Source organism: Apodemus sylvaticus, chromosome 6, assembly GCF_947179515.1.
Source record: "Apodemus sylvaticus chromosome 6, mApoSyl1.1, whole genome shotgun sequence".
NCBI lineage: Eukaryota > Metazoa > Chordata > Mammalia > Rodentia > Muridae > Apodemus > Apodemus sylvaticus.
In genome coordinates this window covers 100,672,536-100,695,953 of record NC_067477.1, presented here as the reverse complement: position 1 = coordinate 100,695,953, position 23,418 = coordinate 100,672,536, and the positions used below count along the sequence as shown (strand labels likewise).

Genomic DNA, 23,418 nt, shown 5'->3' with positions numbered 1-23,418 from the left:
AGTTTGCTTCTTTTGGTCAGGATCGTGTGCATATGGCCAGGAAAGTTGGCATTTGGGTTAACCCTCCATGGCTTTTAGTGGTGCATCTGTCCTCTCACAGTGCAGTCAGTGACTAGACGATCTACGTCAGAACTGCTGTGCTGTGTGCATTACTGTCTGAACCCAGCACTGGACGGCTCACCTGTGTCCAGCCCCACTGTGGCCTGGGCACACCTCATTACTGCACCATTGCTTCCTTAAAGTGACACCTTTCAGACACATGGTGGTGACACATACGAGCACCCTTAATGACCTGAGCAGTTTCACGGATGTTCTGAAAATGAACATGAAAATTTGAACTTCTTGATTTGCATGATTTTGTAGAATTTTCTGGTCAAGAGTTTTTCAATCCTAGAAGTAACTGCTTTTTGTTTTTGACATGGCATTATGGGAGGGTATTGCTGCCATGTAGCTGCTGCCTGCCTGCCTTTCTGAAGTGACGGTAGACAGGGACCAGCCATGAAATAATAAGTTAGCACAGTCTTAGTATTGTCCCGCAGTGGGAAGATGTACCTAGTTTTTCTAGATTTATGAAGACTCGGTCCTCCCCAGTCCTGTTCCCTCATCTGCTGAGAGCTGACAGCAAAGAACCAGTGCAGTATCCACTGCCCCCAAACCCCTTGCCCGCCAGGAGAGCGCGCAGGAGCTGGATAAGGGCCTAACCTTGGGCCAGGCAGGCTCCTTGTCTGGTAGCATATTCATTGCTGTCCCATCAGATGGGTTGTGCAGGCTGTAGCTGCATGAACCTTACTGTGCTCTTTGGTTCCTCTGCCTTCCTCAGAATCCAGGCTCATTTGAGGCTGGCTGTGCACTTGCTGTGGTGCTAGATGGCTCCCTCAGCCTCACTTTCACCTGTAACCCGTAAGGACAGGTGGGGACCATCTTAGTACTGTCACTTCTGTGGAGTTCCGACCAGATGCTCCACTTTGCTGCCTTCTCTTCCTTAGCTTCTCCCAAGCCTTTCATCCTGGCCTATTATATTCTTTAAGTACATTACTTAAGTCGGAAGCTCTTTTCAAGTAAACTACATGGATGGTTTTATGTTTCACTGTCCTCTTCATGAATAACAAGCCAATACTGAGCAAGCATGCTCATTTAAATTCCCATGTTTGCACTGTAGCTGTCTGTGTGGGCCAGTGTGTGACCAAGCGTGTCTACCCTGGGTGTGTGTCTGCGGGGTGGAAAGAGTAGCTGCCTGCCTTGCTGGCCTTCTCCCCAGAGCATTCACTTTGCTCTTGTTAGCTGAGTCTGAGGGTGATTAACCTATGACTTTCCAGCTTTATAATGTCATTTTACAAGCCACATGGAAGTGATCATTGTACTGTCTTCCTGAAGCTCCCAGAGGAAGAGTGCAACTAATTTAGACTATAGATGGATGCATTTCAGGAATGCTTTGAGCTTAGTCCTTGCACAACCAAGCTATAGGGTACTTGGACTAAACTCAGTTTCGCTATTTTGAGCAGCATGGTGTATGGCAGAGCCTTCTCACGGGTCATGGTAATGAAGATGCAGAAGTTGGTACATTCTCTTTGGGAGACTGTGTTGGGGAAAGGGTCTTTGTGTGTGTGTGTGTTCCTGCACTGAATATTCCCACAGTCCTCAGGTTCTGGCCACACTGGTTTTTGAGACACTCTCCCAGGTGCCTGGGCTTAGGCTTGCCTGGGTGGCCAGTGAGTCATGCCCTCTGGTTGTCTCTCCCTCCCCAGTGCTGAGATTGTAGGGACACCACCATACCCAGATTTTCATGTTGGTTCTGGGGACACATTCATTCATTCATTCATTCATTTGACGTAGAGTACACTGTCACTCTCTTCAGACACACCAGAAGAGGGCATCAGATTACATTACAGATGGTTATGAGCCACCATGTGGCTGCTGGGAATTGAACTGAGGACCAACTCTGGAAGAGCAGTCAGTGCTCTGACCACTGAGCCATCCCTCCAGCCTCTCTGGGACCATAGTGAAGCAGCTGAGCCGTCTCTCAGCCCTTCTGTCGGGAGTCTTTTGTTGGTGTTGGACGGGGGCAGGGTGGTATGAGATGACAGAAATGACCTGGAAAGCCGCAAGCACACAACAGCAGTGCTCATTTCAGTGAATATTCACCATTGCTCCTCCCTGGCGGTCCTCCCAGATCTTCAGGAACTCTTTCCTGGTCTACAAAAATGAAAATAGGCAACTGAAGCCTTTTAAATATACCGTTAATCAAAACAGTAGAAGATATCTTATTATTTTACCTTTTTACTTATTTTGTAAAAACTGTCAAGAATAATTTGAACAATGCTTGCTATCTTCTCTTCTCACACTTTCAATATGGACCCAGTGTTTTCCTTTGCCCTAGAAAATTGTTGATTTTCAAAGTCTCATCCCTGGCCCTGTTGATATCATTAACTATCTCCAAGAGCATACTCATTGCTGAAGTGCTGGGATGAATCCCGGGCCCCCGGTTTGCTGGGGAAGTGCTGCCCCTGAGCCCGTCCTAGCCATTCTGAGAGCTCCTTCAATATGAGGGCTTTGCTGGCGTCATGCAAAAAAAAGAGATATTTGCCTTTTGTTATTACTGTTTTCTGATTTATGTGGAGACATTTGCTTCACACTGTCTCTCGATTTGTATCAATAAAGTCCTAGCCAGGGGCAGTGTTCCATTTCCCACTCCCAGCTCTTTCTTCTGTCCCTCCCTTCCTCCTTTCATCCCTCCTTCCCTTCTTTCTTCCCTCCCTCCCTCTCTCCGCTACATTTTCATCTTTTTCCTCATTAATAATCAACTTTGTGAAGAAGGTTTAACTTGGGATACAGGTGCCAGCAACGCCGTGCTCCTACGCTGTGTAAACTGGTGACCATAGGGGCACATCACTGAGAGCACTGAAAAAAACACCATGGTGGCCGCTGCCCATGAGCCTGCCTCCTGCTCACATCAGAGAGTGGGAGTTTACACTTCTTGCTGATACCACAGTCAAGTAATTTCAGAAGTCACTGAAATTTGAATCCTGTTTTTAAGGGCCTGGTAGTGTTTAACTTAATCTGTGGCCTCTGACTCTCTGGTTGGTACTTCCAGGCAAGTCTGCCCCTGTGTTCCTGCAGCATTAACTCCTGCTTGCACCTGTTCTGTACTTCATAACCAAGACAGCATGCATTTACTTCAGCATCTATCTTAGGGGGATAGTTATTGATTGGGTTTGTACTGTTGGTACTAGATTCAGAGAGGACAAAGCCTAGAAAATGTTACATTCCTCTGTCAACTGCTATGTCTTCTTCCTGCCTCTTTATAACCAGTGTGTCTTAATAGCCATGTCACATGATCTCCAGGTTCTTCTAGGAAGCTTTGTTAGTAACATGGGTCCTGATTTGCTTTTATTGCCTTAATCCAAATCAGGCCCCATTATTAGAGTTCAGTCTGACTCTTGAAATTCAGAAATAATATATATAGTCTTTTAAAAATCTGTTCTTAGAGTTGTCATCTAATGCTTTTATTTTCAAACCAAATTGTTCATAAATTAAATCAGTAAGGAATGAGTTGCAAACTACAGCAGGTCATCAGTTCTGCCCGTGAGCAGAACTCTTCAGAACCTCCAGAGTGTCACTACTGTCTCCTGACCCAAAGTAAGCTCCACCGTGTCTGACACAGGAGCTGTTCCCGGTTAGTGTTCACACTGATAACATGGAGTCTAGTAAACTGTACACCCTACAGTTGGTGTTGAGTCCACAACAGGAAGTGACCTACCATATAGTCCGCAGACCATCAATGAGCACTGTCTGGGTGCTGGAGGAGCGTAGACCTTGGTGGTGTTAATTATAGTTACCTTTTGACAAATGCAAATTGAGCTTCCCTTATGCACAACCTGTGCCCACTTTGGCCTTTAAGGGTCCATCCAGGTAGGTGGGACCATTCCCCCACAGCACATGATCTACATGCCAGCCCCTTTTACCCCTCTGTTGTTGCAGTCTGTGTTGAATGTGTTGTTCCTGGGTTCTGTGTGAGAGAGGCTGTCTATGTACTGGGGCTAGAAAGCCACAGAAGCAGTGTCTTCCTCTCAGGAATCCGTAAATACCACTAACACTTTATAGTAAAGTAGTAATTTATCGGTTTGGGTCAAGAACATACTAAGTTAGATCAGATAGTTTTAACATTAGAATTTTGTCATTTAATTTTTTTAATTGCAAATTACAAGGACCTGAACACTCAAAACTAGATGTTTTCACGGGGCCTCCTGGGAGGGTTGGGCATCACACCTCATATCCCTTATCTTCCTTCCCTTCCTGCCTTGGTGAGCTTCTGTGGGGATGTACGTCCCCCTCTTTAGCTGGTTATTTTGGTATAAAACTCTTTCTTGCTGTTGCCTGTGGTGCTGGTGTCGTGACTTTTCCTTCCCACTGAAGCTAGATAGTAATTTTGGTGACTGTGTAAATGCCATTTGTAGCCAAGTCACCTCACATGACTGATTTCCCCTGGAGTAAGTTTCTGTGTCATTATCACCGATCAGCCCCTTGTTCTGGACCCTAAGTCTGGACCTCATGGCAAGAATCTGTGTAGCTCAGATATATTTGTTTGTACATTCCTGAAGAACTCACTTCTAAGTCTGTACATTGCTCATCTTCAAATCCTGGGGTCTCCCTGTACTATTTCATGTAATGTTGAACAAAGAATTAGAAGAACCCTGGGTTTCTGAAGGAATGTAGTTTCTACCCAAATACTTTACATTCACTAGATGAGTGCCAGTGAGGACTCATGAGGGTAAATACGAGATGTGAGATACAATGTTCTCACAGCAGCTCCACACTGTGCCCTCCAGACAGCGCTCAGACGGTTTACTCATGAATTAGGAGAGGCACTATCCTGGCAAAGCTCTAGTGACCGCCATGTCATACTAGGTGCCTTCCAGGCTGCAATCTGGCCAGGATGGATCGTTGGCTGCTTGCTGAGCCACTCAGCCTAGAAACCTAGGCCTTTAGTGTAGAAGGAATTCTCTTGGAAGAAAAAAAATATTTTCTGCCATGGTCTTGGTTACATGTTCATAGTCTGGGGTGGGGCGCTAAAGAGCTGTGTGAAATAGAGGAGGGGACAGGCGGAGGACCCTTGGGTCTGTGGCCATCTTCCGGCTGTAAGGTGAGCTTCCAGCTCGGCAGCCTGAGGATTTTCACCTGCAGGCTGGGAGAGCACTCCACACACCCCCCTCCACATACACACCCTACCCCCCACCCCAGCCAGCCTTCATCTCCTTCCTGTTACTGCTCACTTCCTTCTCCCAAGCTGCCCAGTCCCACTAGACCTCCTCCTCTCCCTCCTCTTTAGGCTAGAGGTGGGGCTAGAGAGTCAGGTTTTAAGTAGCAGATAGTCTGACTGTTTCTACACTGGGACGAGATGATAATACGTGTCTGCTCGGAGCTACAGAAGTGATTCTTTGAGGCAGTGCTGAACACCACAATCACATGTTTCCCAAACACGGGAGCAAGTGCTGAGCATGTGTGCACGTGTGTGTTTATAGACAGATCACTAGCCAGACACTTGTAAACTACTTCAAGAACATCACTATCTTATTCTTTTTTCTTTTAAGACAGCTGTGAAAATAAGCAATTAGACAAGCAAAGGTCCCTAGGGGAAATACTTTTACAGCTAGGTCAAAGGAGTTTTGATTTTATAATCAGTCCTCTAAAACATACTTGTCTTTAGGCAGGATAATTTGTTTATTGTAAATTAACGGGGAGAAAAATCTTTAAAATACCAACAACATACTCTATTTAACAGTCTCTGTTATTTTAAATATAATAATTTTGACAAATACAGCAAGATATTAAATTTTTTCCTTCTTTGTTTTTTAACCTAATAGGCACATGGCTTTTGGCCTGAAATATTGGTTGATTGCCAATAGCAGTTTTCTCACATTTACAGGTAACTCCAAAATTTACCTGGTAGCCCCCTCCTCTCTCCTGAGTCCTTGTGTGAATTACTGCTCCCAAGACACCTTGGTGTCGGTCAGAATGTGGATGACTGTGTCACACTTGGTCCTAAATGATCATCATTTCCTGCCCTTCGCTCTAGCCCAAGCCTTTTATCCTGATGCCCTAATGATGGCTCCAAGCTCGCCATTCCCAGCGTCTGCCCACTCAGACCAATCAGCTGAGAGCTGTTTGCAGCCCCGTGCTTAATCTTTAGCTCTAGCCTCTCATCTAGCTGCTGCTGCTTGAGGTCCATAGAAGTGCGGTTCACAGGGATTGCTCCCACCCTTTGATTTCCATCACCCTGGTCCCGGCCCTGCCTCTTCATCACTTCCTAGGATGAAGGAAGTGATGAAGTCAGATGTCTCAGACTCTTGCAATGGCTCTAGTCTGCTCCTTAACTGTGCTATGCACCGTGTCGCTGCCACCTCTTGGAGCACTTTCCCTTGTCTGCTGTGGTCCCAGAAACACTCTTCAGTTTGTCATCGTGTCTTCCTCTCCCCTGCCTCTTTCTCTGAATAGTGGCTCCCCCAGGTCTTCAGAAGAGCAGTCACAGAGTGATGAGAGTGTTTATAGTTTGCCTTGGTTGTTTCTAATTTTTGTTTTTTAAGATGTCTTTTCCAAATTGCCGATCTGCTCTTGTCAGATGATTTACTACTCCTCGGTCAGTTGGAATGCTATATTCATATCCCTTTTTTTAATAAAAAGAATTAGAGCCGGACGTGGTGGCGCACGCCTGTAATCCCAGCACTTGGGAGGCAGAGGCAGGCGGATTTCTGAGTTCAAGGCCAGCCTGGTCTACAGAGTGAGTTCCAGGACAGCCAGGGCTATACAGAGAAACCCTGCCTCGAAAAAACCAAATCAAATCAAATCAAATCAAATCAAATAAATAAATAAATGTTAACTTTAAAAAAAAAGAATTAGACTGTGTGTATGGGTGTAGGCTTGAGTATGTGCACGCACACACACATATGCATACAAGTACCCACAGAGGCTAGAAGATGTGGATTGTCTGGAACTGGAGTTACAGGTGGTTAGTTGTGAGCTGCCTAGTGTAGGTACTGGGAACAGAAAGAACCTAGCTCCTCTGCTAGAGTAGTAAGTGCTCTTAACTGCTGATCCCCCAGCCCTTCTCTTCCCATTTCTACTTGTTGAAACCTATTTGGTTTTAGGGCTCCTCAATGCCATGTCCCCAGGATACCCTCTTGGATACTTTTAGATTACTTTTTTCCCTCTGAGTACCTTCATCCGTGGACATCCTCCATACATCCTGAATACCCTTTATACACTCTGAACATTTTTTTTATACAGAGTTTTGTAGCAAACACATTGTGCTTTTTTCCTTCCCTCTAAAGCTGGGGGGTCAGACACTAGGTCTTTTCTTTCCTTGGTCTATTTTAGAAATGATAATTACTCGGGGAAGACTTTTGAACTTGTATCTCTAGGAATTTTAGTTAAGGGATTCTCAGTTTATAGTTTTATACAAGTAATAAATGGGCTATGCCTTGCCGTGGTGTGAGATTTGCTGTGATTTACGTAGCTCTGCATGCCTCATTCAGGCGTGGCATTCACACCTGAGTCAGAAGTGGAGCGTGAGCCGGTGAGCGAAGGTCTGTGTGGTGAAGCGAGAGCGGCACAAATAGGCTGGTGCTTTGCAGCTCTGTTCTGGGATGTCACTCTGATATGATCATTCCTGGGTGGCTGGTTTCCACTGGCTTCTAGGTCTGAGTGTGAAATGGCTGTCATCTGAGTCAATGAGCAAACGTGTGTGTTATACGTGTTAGGAAGCTTGCTTTGCTGCTTAAAACACTACTAATAAAAAGGAATTTAATGTCCGTTCTGAACTGTGTAAATGAATCTGAATAGCCAAAGCTTGTTATGTAGAGATTGTACTGTGTCCGTTAAGAATAACCCATGGTCCAAGGAAGAAAACTGATGGAGTAATCCTTATAGTGTCCGGCAGTGTCCGGCCTCATGGTGGGGAGTTGCAGACTTTCTTAGTTGAACAGTAAATTGCTGCTGCCGCTGTACCACCACACTGACAGATGATTTAAACCCTTCCATTGTGCACCGTGACATTGGACAGTGTTCTTAGTTTAGTTTAATAGGGTAGCTATACTTTAAAAGCCATATTCCAGCCTGGCAGTGGTGGCACACACCTTTAGTCCTATAGTTGGGAGGCAGAGGCTAGTAGATCTCTGTGAGTTTGAAGCCAGCCTGGTCTACAGAGAGAGAGTTCCAGGAAAGCCAGAGCTGCTACACAGAAAAACCTTGTCTCAAACAAACAAAGCCATATCTTAAAATTTTATATATCTCCTTGAAAAATATTGGGTTGTTTGTATTTGCTTTGCACTAAAAATATCAATTGAAGAAAATTCTTTCCTATATAGTAAGCATTATATTAGCCCAAAGATTCATTTTTAGATCATTATGTGTAATGGCCAAGAATTATCAATCAGCTGTTAAACGTATCAATAGAATTTGTTTTGTTGTTAGAAAGTAAAACCTAGAACCAATCAGAAAGTTCTAGAAATTGATTCCAAAGCAATTTTGAACATTTTATAATGGCAATAGTCTATACCTTATGGACTAAGTGTTATAAAATCATTTTCTAATGAAGGTTTTTTGTTGTTTTTTAATTGAGATACTGACTTACACTGGTTCCTGTCTCTCCTGCAGAGCCTTCCTAATATCCTCACGGATGATCGATTTAAAGTTATGTTTGAGAATCCCGACTTCCAGGTGGACGAGGACAGTGAAGAGTTCAGGCTTCTCAATCCACTTGTCTCGAGGATTAGTGAGAAGAGGAAGAAGCAGCTGAGACTCTTGGAGCAGCAGGAGCGTCTCAAGAATGTAAGGCATACATACCGTCGTCAGTAGCAGGGATGGCTTCTTCTTGTTGTTTGCCTGTTTTAAAGGCCTTTTGTTCTGCCGTATACATGGCCCTGTGTTGCATAAGGACCCTTTGACACCCCCCATCCCTCCACTGTGTCCCCCTCATCCCTCTCCTCCTTTAGTCCTGTTCCATTGGACAATCACACCTCTACTCTCAACGTCATACGTGCACTCGAGTCTGTCTGTGTGCACATGTGTATTCTGTATAAAATCTAAGAGCCTCAGATGAGGGAAAGCATAGCATTTCATAAAGACAGACACTGTGTGTTTACGGCTTCTTAACACAGTTTCTGAGAATTACAAAGCCTCTGATTACACATGAGAGGTAATTAGTTGCATACTAATTGCTTGACATTCAGCCTGGAGTGTATCTTATTAATTAAGGCATTTCTTCTGATGCTCCATGGAGCAGCTGTCACGTACTCTGATGGGCTGATGCCTCTAATGGTCCAAGTTTGGCTGGAGGAAGAGCTCTTCCTGCTATTTTTGATTTCAGGAAGAGGAGGAAGAACCGGAAGGAAAACCCAGTGATGCAGAAAGTTCAGAGAGTTCAGATGATGAAAAAGATTGGGTTGAAGAAGTCAGGAAGCAGCGCAGACTCCTGCAGCAGGAAGAAAGAGTGAAGCGGCAGGAGCAGCTGAAGGAGGACCAGCAGGCAGTCCTGAAGCCCCAGTTCTATGAGATCAAAGCAGGCGAAGAGTTCAGGAGCTTCAAAGAGTCTGCCACCAAGCAGAGACTGATGAAGTGAGTACCTGTGGAGGGGAAACCCAGCTCCTTCCGCACAGCACACACCATGCTGCGCCCGCTGGAGAGGGCGCCTGTTCTCTCTGGGCGGTGGGTACCAGAGGAGAGGGTAGGATGCTCCCCACCCCCACCCCAGCAGGAAAGTCAGCAGCAAAGCCACTGGGCCCTCACTGCTCCTTAAACACCTCTGAAGTCTTCATATATTTACATATGGTAGCACACTTTAATCTCTAAAAGCCTCACTCTTGCCCTGTGTTTTCCATTGGGCTGCCCAGCCTTTAGGTACTTGCTCCACACCCTGCATGTCAGAGAGCAAAGGCCTCTTAACAAAAGTGATGTTTAGTTCATTTGTTTGTTTTGAGAAAGCTTTGTTATGAAGCCCAGGATGCTTCAAGCTTTCTCTTCTCCTTCCTCACTTCACTTTTGAGGCCTGGAAGTATAGGCCAACAGGACCTCTGGTTAACAACCAGATCCAGCGCTGGGGGATTCCTCGGTTGGTAAAGGGTTTGCTGTTCCAATGTGAGGGCTTGAATCTGATTCCCAGCACCCATGCAAAAGAGCTGGGTACAGTTGTTCATGCCTGGGGCAGACTGATCCCAGGGAACTAGCCAGTCAGTGGAGTCAAATCTGCAGAAACCAAGTTCAGTAGGAAAACTTCTTTCTTGTCTCAAAAAAAAAAAAAAAGGAGAAGCTAGGTGTAGTGGCATATACCTTTAATCCCAACACTCAGGTGGCAAAGGCAGGAGAATTACAAGTTCAAGGCCACCTAGGCTCCTAGTAAACTCCAGGGCTATACAGAAAGACCCTGTCTCAAAAATAATTTATTAAATTAATTTTAAAGAGTGGAGAGTAACTGAAAAAGGTACTCAGCTTTGGCTACCAGCCTCTGCATATATGTGCACTTACACATACACACACACACACACACACAGAGAGACAAACATACCAAGCATCTTACCCTCAGTTACCCGATTATTGGAAATTTACTCAAAAATTTGCTAGAAATTTTAAGTCCTTTACAACTGAATGGAGAGATGGAAGGTCAGTAGAGCAGTGAAATGCAGGGAGATCGGAAGAGTGGTGGCTGCCAGAGCCTGGGAGAGAGGAGAAGAGGGAGCTCATTTAGTGGGCGCAGAGCTTCCGTGTGGGACAAGCGTGGCCTGGAGATGCTGCTGCTTGTGACAGCTGGGCAGCATGTGACGTGCTTGCTGCCCCGGGCTGTCCACCTCACATGCCTTACACAGTTCTATTATAAATATTCGCCATAATGAAAAGAGGTCAGCCCTCAGAAAAGCCATACCATTTTGAACTATTTTCAGTTGTCAAGTATCAAATGGTGCATCTTCCCTTTGGGACTGTGTAAGCAGAGCCTTGAGATAACGTTGGATGCTCTGAGTGCTCTTTGAGAGAAGAGTTGCGATGTCCTTGGGAGCAGCTGGAAGTTAGGCAGACCAGTGCCGCTCTGCCACATGAGCTCCTTCCTCCAGCACCAGTCTTCCATCCGGGAAAAGGGCGTTTTAGAAAGTCCAGGGGAGAAAGGAGGGGTGGGGACGGCATCCGTGTTGCTTCTGGGCTTCAGACATGTTTCTCTCATCCTCATACTTGAGCCTCTCATCTAACACAGCCATGGTGAGCGGCTCCTTCCACTTAGAACCTAGGAGCACAGTTAACCAAAGGTGTGTTAGAAAGAAGCTAGTGGTAACAGAGAGAGAGGGAGGGAGGGAGGGAGAGAGAGAGAAAGAGAGAGGTGAGAGTGGGTTAGTTTTGTCTGGGGCAGCTGTTTGGTTAGCTTTGGTTTTTTTAAGAGACGAGTCTCACTCTGTAGAAAGCCCAAGCTGGCTCAGGCTGGAATGTGTTTTCACGTGCGTGTGAGGGGAATTGCCGTCATGCTGCTCTCTGTCCTTAGCCTTTGAGAAACTGCTAAATAGCTTTGCAGGGTGGGCACACCATCACTGTGCAGCCTGCTTTGTCCCGGGGTTACTGACTCTCAGTCCACTGCTGTAGACTGCATTTATTTGTTTATTTTCTGTTGCATTTGTCTTGCTTCGTGTGCTCCTGACTCCTGCTTGGAATGGAAAAGGCCTGTCAGTTACTGCTTCGTGGTCTTCTCAAGAAAGCCTCTTGTCCTGGTGACCACCGGTGGGATACTGCAGTGGTTGTTTTCAGCGTAACCATAGGAACTAGGCCACTCTGGGGAGTGGGAGTGTGACTAAGCTGGATAGCATCCGTCCTGTGGGCTGGAGCAGGGTGTTAATGTGAAAAACAAACAGGATGAAAGTTTGCATTTAGGGCTTAAAGAGATGGCTCAGCAGTTAGGAGTCATCTTTTTTGTTTTTTTTTGTTTGTTTGTTTTTCCAATAAACGGGGCTCAGTTCCCAGCACCAATATGGTGGTTCACAGCCATCTGAAACGCCAGTTCCAGGGGACCTGATGCCCTCTTCTAACTGCCACAGATCCTGGCTCACACATGATACATATACACATATATGAAGACGAAACACTCTTATACATAAAACACAATTTAAAAATATTTTTAGGGGGTTTTTAAAATTCTTATGTAATGCAGCAGAAGAAATGGCTCCATGGTAAAGAGTGCTTGCTGTTCTTTCAGAGAAGCTGAGTTTCTTTCCAGCACCGAAATCAGAAGGCTCACAACCCTGTGGGACTCAAGCTCCCAGGGAGCCTGACCCCCTCCTCCTGCCTCACTCTCACACAGCACACACTCATGCAGATCGTACATGTTTTAAAATTGTGAGAAGAAACATCAGGTCTAGTGAGGTGCCTCTGTGCTTGTAGACACTTGCTGGCAGCCTGAGTTTGATCCTAGGTCCCTCATGGTAGAATGAAAGCTGGCTGCTAGAAGGTATTTGACTATCACCCGTGCTCCTTCTCTGCACTAACTAAAATGCAGTAAACTGAAAATGTTTTAAACAAGAAATAAGCAACAGCTGAGGGAATCCCTGCAGTAAAGCACTCTCAGTGAGTAAGTAGTCCCCATAGAAGAGCAGGGGAGGTTACAGTGCTTGCTACTTAAAGGGCTAACCAATGTCGTTGGCAAAAGCAGCTTACTGAGTGCTAGTCTTGACTGGATTGTTGTGGCAAATCCTGGGCTTGCAGATTTTAATATTACTTAGTAAAGCATTGAACCATTATCCTTCAGAGAACTGAAATAACTCATTGTGTTTATCTCATGAGTCACCACAAGGCAGTCCTGAAAAGATGGCATCCAGATGGGATGGATTGGGTTTAAATATTCACTCAGACCTGCCCAGCTTGAAAATGGTTTTTCTAACAGAGAAAGTAGTCAGTAGTCAGCAGGTTTTAGATAAATACACATGTCCATCCACACATGTTTTCTTGCTTTGCATGTTGCTAACTGTATTTGTGAGCTATTCACCCACTTCTCAGATTTCCCACCCACTATCCATTCATCAAACATCCAAGGAGTGCCTGGTATGAATGAGCTAAGACCCTCCTAGACCCTGAGGACAGGAAGGAAGGACACAGATCTGTTACTCCTATCCTAGCGATATCCTCTGAGTCAGAGAGGTGTGGGAGAGAGAGAAAAGAAAGAAAGGGGCTTGATTTAGGGGAAAGTCAAGAAACCGTTTGTGAGAGTCATGTTGGAACTGGCCTTTTGACAGGTATAGTGCTGAGCAGTCAGTGGGGTGGGGACAGGTCCTGCCAGGCCCTGGGAAGCCATGGCGAACTGTCCAGCTGACGTTAAAATCATCAAATCTGTCCTCATCAGTCCCTCCCTCAGTAATACAAACACTTTATATAACAATACTGTGTGTTTATCATAGAATTAAGTCATAGAAGTAGAAAAGGCCCCTGTTCAGAAGCCCATAGCAAAGTATCTCAGCTTTAGAACATTGTTGTGGGAGAAACTGTACTCCCAAGGAGCCATTCAGACTGTCAGAGAGTCTGAGAAGATATAGAGCTGCCCCCCACACCCAAAAAGGTCCATGTACCTAGACCCGGCCAGAGGCAGGAGGAGCTGACAGACTCCCAGCCAGGTTATTACCCAAAAGGCTATGTGAAGGTGGGGCAGGCAGACACCAGCTGTAACACTGGCTACTGAGTTAAACCCAAAAGCAGAATGGGACAGTTACGGCTGGCATTGAAATGTCGAGCATGGTCCCTGTGAAGTGAAGCAAAGCTGACAGCGTATAGAGCTGGGTTTTCAGCTTTTGAACTCCACAGAGCCTGTCTTCTTGGTGGTGTTCTGTGGACAAATGGAGACCTAAGTCTGGGCTTGTGGTTGTGCTGATTTGAGAGATGCTATCCCTTTGCTGTGATGTGAAAGGCTACAGTGTGCTAAGGATATGTTTAGTAAGAAATAGAATCCCAGGGAAAACCTGTTTGTTGAGTCAGCTAAAAGCCATACATCTGTTTAGTTAAGTGCGCTGAGAGACTGAAGCCTCACATTTTTTGGCTGCTTAAATTGATCACCCTCATTGGAGCTTTTGAAGCAGCATTTGCAAACTAACAATATTGAGAGTATTTTTACCTTTTATAGGACAGGTGAAATTTTGTCAGTTATTTAAAAGACTTACTTAGTGTGTATGTATGTGCACTTACTCGAGTTTATACACATGATGTATGTGCAGATATTCATGGGGACTAGAGGGTGTCGGGTACCCCGAACTGGAATGTTAGACAGATGTGAGCTGATGATGTGGGTGCTGGGAGTCAGACTTGGGTCCTCTGCAAGGACAGAAAATGTTCTTAACCAATGAGCCCCAATGTTGCTTATTTAGGAGTTCCTAATATTAAAATTTTTAGCACTAAAGCACTGCTTATATTCTTCATTTGGATTCCACTTACCATGTAACTAGATTCTGTTCTGAGGAACATTGAAGTGCATAGCCTTCTGCTCTTTAGCCTGCCCCCTCCCACACAGAGGGAGTGAAAAAACTGGTTGAGGAGTGATTTTTAATTAAATGTTGCTAATTAAAGAAATTATAAAGTATGTGTGTATTTTAAGCCTCAAAGAAGTCAGTCATTCTCCTTTCCTGGGGCAGCTAATAAATATCTCATTTGATTTTTTTTCCCCTTGTAGTTTATGCCCATTTTCTTTTTCATATTAAGGTCTCCTTCCTAGTCGTTTAGACTTCCCTTTATGCTCTACCCTGGGTAGCTGGGTGCTTCAGCTTCTAATCTTAATTCCTGTATCTTCTCTTTAGAGTCACCATAATGTTCTTATTAACTTGTCCTGCTTACTTTTTTTTCCTGAAATACATAATTGTGCCAACCAGAAAGGGTCCCGTGTCCTCACCCTCCACTCCACACCTGAAGCCTGGGCCCTGGAGATAAGGAGCGAAGCCAGCCAGTCCCCTACCTGCCTGCTCCCTGCACCCTGTCCCCTACCTGCCTGCCTCACTGCACCCTGTCCCCTACCTGCCTGCTTCCCTGTACCCTGTCCCCTACCTGCCTGCTTCCCTGCACCCTGTCCCCTACCTGCCTGCTTCCCTGCACCCTATCCCAGGTACTGCTGCATCTGTGTCTGTCCTGCAGCTTCTCTATGACCAGTCACACTCAAGCAGCAGACGATGACCTGCCTGCTGGGTGGCAGCCACACACTGCCTTTCAAAGGGAGGGGAAGGGAGCTTGCTTTAATGTAGAAGTCTGCTTCCATCCCCAGCTGTCTCTGATCTTCTGCCATGGCTCGTCCAACACTCAGCTTGCCTCTCTGAGCAGCCTAGACAGAACAAGTTTTTACAGGCACAGGAGGAGAGAACATTGGAGAAAGGCAGTTATGTGCCCTAGTGTAGAGGAAGTTGGGGCATTCTTAAAGAGTAGTAATTTCCCACAATTGACTTGAAAAGTCTTTTACTTCCCAAATTAAGGTTCTCTGTGGCCCACTTTGTCTCCGTGGCTCCACAGTTCAGAATTCCTGTTAACTTTGAAGCTCGAGTTTAGAGCTGTAAGGGGCAGCACGGCAGGCCGAGGAACTGCCGCGGTGGACAGTCGCTGCGCCCCAGTCAGCTCGTCCTCACTTTGGAGTTGTTTAAAAAATTGCAACTGGATTTTAATTCCTTCCAGTTTGTCATGTGGAAACTTGTCACTGGGAACACTTGATGGACGTGTCTCCTGAAGAGATGTGTATAAATCTGTGGTCTCTCACACATTTGAAAAGCAAACTCCGTCCTGGAACCCTGGTTTCAGACTTGATCCACATATGGCCTGGGGCAAGTCATTTAACATTTACCTCCCTTTTGCCATCTATAAAGGATAAATACTTCTGTCTCAGGGATGTTGAAAGGATTAATTAGTTAGTCTGTAAAGAACTTTGAAGATGAAAAGTGCTTTAAAAGTGCTTCTTAATAACGTTATCGCCTAGAAAAGAGAGCCACTTTTATGCTAACCACTTCTGCCTCAGACTGTGATGAAGGTGTGCTTAGCACACTACAGGTAGCTATAAAGTAAGGTGAACTTCTCATGGTGTGAACATCAAACATTGGCTTCAAAATCTCAAAGGAACTTCATTGTCTAGCAGCTCCCTCAAGAGTAGGGATCTGCTCATAATTAGTCACAGAGACCATTCCAGGGGACAGGACAGAGGACAGAGGATGGCTCTCACCATTGGCGCTGCTCCTTGTTCTATTAGGTGTTTAGTAGGGCCTTTTAAGAGGTCCTCAGTGGGGTCCCTCGGGGAAGATGGGAGATGGAGGGTGGCTGGAGCTTGTTTGTTTGTTTGTTTGTTTGTTTGTTTTTGTTTGTTTTGTGCATTCTCTTGGTTTGACGAGAAGGGAAGAGAACTGCAAGGGAAACGGCACTCTCCCGTTCTGCTCCCTCCTGTGCTCTGGAGCAGGCAGAGCCTTACTGCATGTGGCTGGGCTTGCTTCAGCTTTCCCACTCCAAAGTGGGCATGGGGTCTCGGGCATGTTCTCATTTATAATAAATGTTTCAGTAATGTGCGGGTAAGTTTTATGTATCACTGCTATTGGAATTTGAATATAATATTGGTCCCAGAGAGTTGGACATGGTGCATTCCTATAATCCCAGGACAGGGAAGGCTAAAGCAGAGTGCCTAGAGTTCGAGGCCAGTTTGCACTATAGAGTAAAATGTCTTTTTCTCAGTACAGGGACACACACACACACATGTCTTTTTCTCAGTACAGGGACACACACACACACATGTCTTTTTCTCAGTACAGGGACACACACACACACATGTCTTTTTCTCAGTACAGGGACACACACACACGCACACGCACACACAGACATGCTCTCCCCAGCATTGGAGAGCACAAAAGGATTTTTCATTATAAAGAAGAAAATTACAGATCAACCAGAAGTTACAGAGACACCCATTGAATAAAGAGACTAGAATAGTTTGAAAAACTTCATCAAGAAGTGAATTGAGATTCAACTCTGGAACAAAGTATCAAAATCTTAAGATACCAGCAGATGTCTCAATGGAAAGAAATCAGGTAGAATTTACCCAACATGTAAATTGTTTCTGTTCCCTGCCGGTGTGAACAGAGGGGTTTGTGTTCAGTTGTCCATGCAGAAGATGAGGATTGACTAAGGCTGATGGAGAACCACCAGAGGTGTCAGTGACCTCTGTGCCTGGGAACTCAGCTTGCACCCAGTTCCTTGTAGGAGGTGACCAAGGGCCCACATGCCCACCCACCTCGATGGTTTAAATATGGAGTGACCTAGAATCTCCATTGCTGCAGACTATCCCAGGAGACCCCGGGCTAGAAACATTGCTCATTGCATTTTAGCTTCGGAAATATAATCCAGTGAGCTAAGTGGCAGCCATTGAGGTTGAGGTCCTTAACTATTGAATTAATTAGTGTTTTTGTCAGCCACTGTTTTTACGGTGTGCTTATGGAGAATGACAGTTTGAGGGCAGCCGACTCTGGGCTCTGCTAGACGAGTGTTACTGTTTACCATGTGCATGAAAGACTTGTTCATATGATCAGTCCTAATTAAATCTTATTCCAAATAGTCAATCAAAGCATGTTGATGAATATGTTGTTCTTTTAACCTCCTACAGCAAAACTCTGGAAGATCGTTTGAAACTTGAAGCAAAACATGGAACATTGAATGTCTCGGACACCGCTGTTGGCAGCAAGCAGTTGACATTTACTCTCAAGAGGGTAAGTAGTTTCACGACTTTATTTTAATTCACATAGAAAAGCTCTAGGTATGTGTATGGCTTTGAGACCACTCTCCCAAGTTCCTCTCACTGAGGAAGCTGTGTTCCCTACTCCAGTGCTTCCTATAGCCAGAGCCCCAGTGGGTGACAGCTACAGAAAAACAGTCATGGGGGAAAGGCCTCATTCCAGAGTCAGCCCTACATAGTAACCTATGTTCCTCTGGGTCTCTGGCCCGTTGTGCATCCTAGCTACCCAAGAGCTCTGTCTGGGGAACGGGATAAACACACCCAGTACTTACCTAGAAAGGACTGCAGAGTGACTAGCTTTGTGATGGTCCCATCTGGCTTGCCCGGATACAGGCATTCCCCATATCTCAGTTAGTGGTAATCTGTTTTAAATTGTTTTGAAGATCCTTTTCTTTTCCTCTCTTTTCTTTCTTATTTTTTGGGGGGGTGAGAGGGGCTGAATTTTCAAGACAGGGTTTCTCTGTGTATCCCCAACTATCCTGGAACTCACTCTGTAGACCAGGCTGGCCTTGAACTGAAAGACCCACCACCTGCCTCTGCCTCCCAAGAACTGGGATTGCACCATCACTGCCCGGCAAAGATCCATGTCTTAAGCATGCTGTAGTGCTGATGCCTTTGCACACTGTGAGAAGACTGAGTTCTGCTAGTAGCTGACAACTGAAACAGCATGGCTTCTTTCTTTAAAAGATAATGTTCTCTTTCCCAGTCAGATTCCTCAACAAAGTCATCAATTAAGACAGGCACTGCAGCCGGGCGGTGGTGGCGCACGCCTTTAATCCCAGCACTCTGGGAGACAGAGGCAGGCAGATTTCTGAGTTCAAGGCCAGCCTGGTCTACAGAGTAAGCTCCAGTACAGCCAGGGCTACACAGAGAAACCCTGTCTTGAAAAAAAAAAAAAACCAAATCCACCCCCCCAAAAAACAAAAACAACAGCAACAACAACAACAACAAACAAACAAACAACAACAAAAAAAAAAACGGGCACTGCAAAGGCAATTGTCATCCCTGTGGCTTCTTCTCTAAACTGACGTGTCACTTATATGCCGTAAGATCCCCCAAGGTTTTCTTAACAATATATGCAGGAGTAGCTGCGTGCTCCACACAGGAATACACACTTAGCAGTGGGGTCCTTGCAGTTTTCCAAAAACCTGTAATCTATCTTTTAAATCTTTTAAATAGATCAGAATTTTTAAGCTAAAACTACTTGATATGTTAGGCTTCCCCCCCACCCCCGAAATCCAATGAGCAGATATGACTTGTTAACACAGGCTTATTGTGTAACAGGGCTTATTGTTAGCTTTATTGTCTGTAATCTATAAGGGCAAGTTCGTGTCACCTTTGAAACAGGATCCATCTCTAGGAACAGACCCACGGTTTCTCTGTGTGGCTCTGTCCGGCAGACTGCAGAGCAGCACTGCTCCTGTTCCATCATCAGCCCCTTGTCACCCAGCACAGCGGGGACAGGCAGGATCCTGAGCCTGAGCCTGAGCCTGAGCCGTCTGTGCTCCTCACTGCTCAGTTCTTTCAGTGAAGTTGGAAAACTCGACAGAAAAGGACATGCACAGCCACTCACGCTCCTCCCTCACGCTCCCTTTTCTTGTTCTCTCCTTCTGATGCTTGCTATCAGTCCTCCAGGTCCGTGCACAAGCAGGTAACACTCTACAGCTGAACTCCATCCCTACACTCAGCAAGCCAGTCAGTGCTTTCTAGTATGTTCATTAGATCACTAACTGTTCCACTGGAAGCTTTTGTCTCAGAGCTGGGGAAATAGCTCAGTGGGAGGACGCTGGTCGCAGCCCCCGCTCCAGCAGTGGGAAGGCGCAGTCATCCCCGCCCCTCAGAACTTGTAAGTCAGAAGGCACAAAGTCGAATGTCACTGGTAAATTTGTGGTAAAATGAAAAGATGAGGAGATACCCTGAGACTTGCTTGAAGTGACATCAAGTGTAGGCTTCAGAACCCTTTGGGAGAATATGCTATGTCAATTAATATTTGATTTATGAGTTTTATTACTTGATTGGCTTGCTCTTAACTATTTAGTATATCACTGTTAAATATATGTTTACAGACATGTTTGTGGATTTGTTTCTAGACCTTTCCTTTTGTTCTATGTTTATTGTATATGATACATTGAGGCAAAATCAGATGCCCAGTATGTCCGTAGGTGCCTCTGAAGTGCCAGTAGAATTCACGGATGCTGTGTGTACTGCTGTGTGTACAGTCAGAGCTGCTGCTCATGTCACCACAACTAGCGTCTGTCCTCTCCCCTTCCCCACGAGGGCTGTAGGCTGCAGCTGCACAGGAACAAGGAGAAAGAGGAAAGCTGACTTGGAAAAGAGCTAATTGCCCTGTAAATCTTGATGAGTGGGTGACACCGTGGCATGGTCTCCAGTGCAGCCCTGGGGAGAAAGGCTAATGATAGACCTTGTGTGGGGAGCTTTGTCTGCGGAACAATAGAGGCCTCTTCCCAGCTCCTCTGGCTGCTCTGGGCCTGAAGAAAGCCGAGAAGCTGCACAGAGCTGCCGGAAGTCCTGCTCCACACTGTAACAGGGCCACACTAGCACATGAAGACTCCAGAAGTCCTTCTAGCATCCTGTCAATCTGTATTCAGTATATCTGAAGACATGCATTTTATAAGCCAGACTTGGTAGTGCATACCCACAGCCCTAATCCTCGCTTGGGGCCAAAGCAGGGAGATCATGAGTGTGAGGCTAGCCTAGGTACACAAACACTGTTTAGGGTGGGGAGGATTTAAGGGAAACTTATTAATATGTAGAGCAGAATATTCTCCCCCTCTTCTGCCCCTGCCCCCAAGTCCTCACTGGAACAAGCCCAGAGCCTTGTTCATCAGAATTAAATAGTTGTGCTAACTCCATGAGGATCTTGATGATGTGCAGTTTGGTCTACAGGGCAGGTACAGTCCCCAGGTTTCAGAGTCTCCCTGTTAACACAGGACACCAGTGCTCTGAATGGCTGCAAGGCTCAGCCCATTCTCTCTGCTAAGGAAACAGGGCAAATGACACCCTTAGCAAATTAGCCCAAAGTGCTGTGGTGAAAGAAGTGCCTGTGAGCCCATGGCAAGGAGTGTAAGCAGTGTTTTAGGAAGCAGAGGCCTAACCGACAGACAACATTTTTATATATTTTATTTGTGTGTGTAATGTGTGTTATACATGTGGAAGACAGAAGGCAACTTGAGTTATTTCTCTCTTCTACCATTTGGCCCCCAGGTGATGACACTTGGGTCATCAGGCTTGGTGGCAGATACCTTCACCTACTGAGCCACCTCACCAGCCTGACATAATGCTTTTATTTTTTAAAACACATACTGGCTGTGACCAGAGGAGTGAACCAGGAGGATGTGTTTGCATCTCCATCCCCTATCCACACCCAGTGAAGATCGCAGAAGGAGGCTTCCACCTGACTTAGAGTGAATGGCATACTGGGCAGAGCTGATAGTGAAAATGCATAGGATGTATTGATCATCAGAAATGAGCTGGAGTGATAGGAACCTAAGCTACAAGAATGCAGAGATGAGCCGGGCAGTGGTGGCGCACGCCTTTAATCCCAGCACTCTGGGAGGCAGAGGCAGGCGGATTTCTAAGTTGGAGGCCAGCCTGGTCTACAGAGTGAGTTCCAGGACAGCCAGTGCTACACAGAGAAACCCTGTCTCGAAACCCCCCCCCAAAAAAAAAAAGAATGCAGAGATGGTCCATGGTGGGTTCACCAGTTGCTCTCCTACCCTCATCTCTGCACCCTACTCTTTAAGCTCAGGTGTTGTTTTTTTCAAGAGGGAAATACTGGTGAATATCCACATTTTATCATGTGCTAAAGCTCCAAGTGCCAACAGCAAGCACTGGCATGGATTTCAGACTCCTTAGCTCCTCTCTTCAATGGATTCTGCACTGATTGTCTGCTGGGGGGGGGGAGGGGAAGGGAGGAAGGAAATGGGCCCTGGGAGCACTGCCCCCTCCCAAGCAAATGAAGATGGAAAACTCCTGTGGAAACCAGCCCTGTCAACTGCCAGGGGTTAATAATAGCAAGTCTGTTCTTTCTGGGGAGGCTTGATCCATCCACCCACTCTCCCTCCTTCCCTCTTTCTCTCCCTCCCTCCCTAGCACCCAAAACAGCTTTGGGGCAATCCTAATAAGTTATCTAATCAGGTGTAGGTCATAATACATTTTGACATGTGTGTGATAAAATACATATTTGATATGTATTTGATAAAACACAAAATTTTTATTTGCCTTTAAGTCTCTGTGAATGAACTCACAGTTTCAGTGTGCAAGCAGACGTAGACAGGAGTCCTCTTAGAGCATTCCAGGGGGCTCTGCCTTTGTGGTCAGGCTGGTGTGTGGACACTTCTCCTTTTGCCCAGGGATTCAGAATTTTTCCTTTGACAGTGAAAATGATTCTTTGTCGGGCTGCCGCCGCCAGGGCAGACTGTTACCCAGCAGCAGTGATGGTCGCAGGACTGTGACTGGCAGCCCTTTGTTCTGGTTCTAGCAAACCCTTTCCTCTACTCACTTCACTCTTTTTTAGTCTGAACAGCAAAAGAAGCAACAGGAGGCCGAGAAACTGCATCGCCAGGAGAGGAAAAAGCTGCGTAGGTCTGCCAGCCACTTGAGGTCCAGGCCCAGAAGAGGCCGGCCTTTTCACTGACCACAGAACTGTGCCTACGAGCAACTAGGAAGCTGTGCTTCTGCCATGGATTCTCACAGGGCGTCATACCCAGGGAGGGACTGTGGTAGCTAAAGCCCCACGCGGATGTGTGTGCATGGTGCTGGTGGGCTGGCTGGTCCACTACCCAGCCAGGGGGGGCCCCCGGCCCAGGCTGCTTTTTCTAAGTTAAATCTTGTCTTCTGCCCTGCTGATGATCAAGGAAAGCAGACATCGTTTCCAATATTAGAAAGGTCTACATGAAATGAAAAGTTTATCCTCTGCTGAAAACAAGAGATTATCATGTTGTCAGAATGGTTTGGTTTTTTGGTTTTTGTTTGTTTTTTGTTGGAAATTGTTATTTGTTTGTTTGTTTGTTTGTTTGAGACTTGAGACAGGGTTTCTCTGTGTAGCCCTGGGTGTCCTGAAATTTGATCTGAAGCCTTGAACTCAGAGATCCGCTTGCCTCTGCCTCCTGAGTGCTGACGTTAAAGGATGAACCACCATGCCCAGCCAGACTGTCTGTGCTCACTGTCTTCTCCCTTGGGACTGAGGCACACAGACGCCCCGCCCCATTACCTGGTGTCTGCTCATTGGCCCTGCTTATGTGCAGGAGTATGTGCAGGCTCGCTCCATTGCTTTTATAGTCCCTCGGTATACTTTTTAAACTATTTTTATATCAAGAGTATAAATGAATGGTAATAAATAATAAATGAATGTTACTGGCTATTTGTTTTAGCTTGTCACAAAATTAACGTAGTTATTTTTCTGATGAAGTACTATTTGATACAGGCAGCGCCTATAAAGGGAGATGCTTTTATTCAGACAGTTTCTCTAAGGAGGACTCCTGCCTTTGGGAATTTTAAATTTCACTTCAGCTTCCATACTTTGGAATTTCTCATGTAAACAAATGGGATGGGAGCTCTTTGGGCTGTGTCCGTGCTGAGTCCACAAGGCAGACACGTTATATAGCAGGCTGCGCACTGGCCCTATCTTCCTCCGTGTCTCTTCAGCC

The 23,418-nt window shown here is 45.8% G+C and overlaps 1 protein-coding gene across 1 annotated transcript in view; it reads left to right on the top strand.

Annotated features, from left to right (window-relative positions):
- The window catches only part of Nol10 (nucleolar protein 10), an 84,998-nt gene extending 61,873 nt beyond the window's left edge, over positions 1-23,125 (top strand). The window contains exons 18-21 of the mRNA XM_052186064.1: positions 8,650-8,823; positions 9,362-9,609; positions 17,621-17,723; positions 22,287-23,125. Coding sequence (XP_052042024.1) covers positions 8,650-8,823; positions 9,362-9,609; positions 17,621-17,723; positions 22,287-22,406 — 645 coding nt within the window. The 3' untranslated portion in view covers positions 22,407-23,125. The remainder of the gene's footprint in view (positions 1-8,649; positions 8,824-9,361; positions 9,610-17,620; positions 17,724-22,286) is intronic.
- Positions 23,126-23,418: the final 293 nt, after the last annotated feature.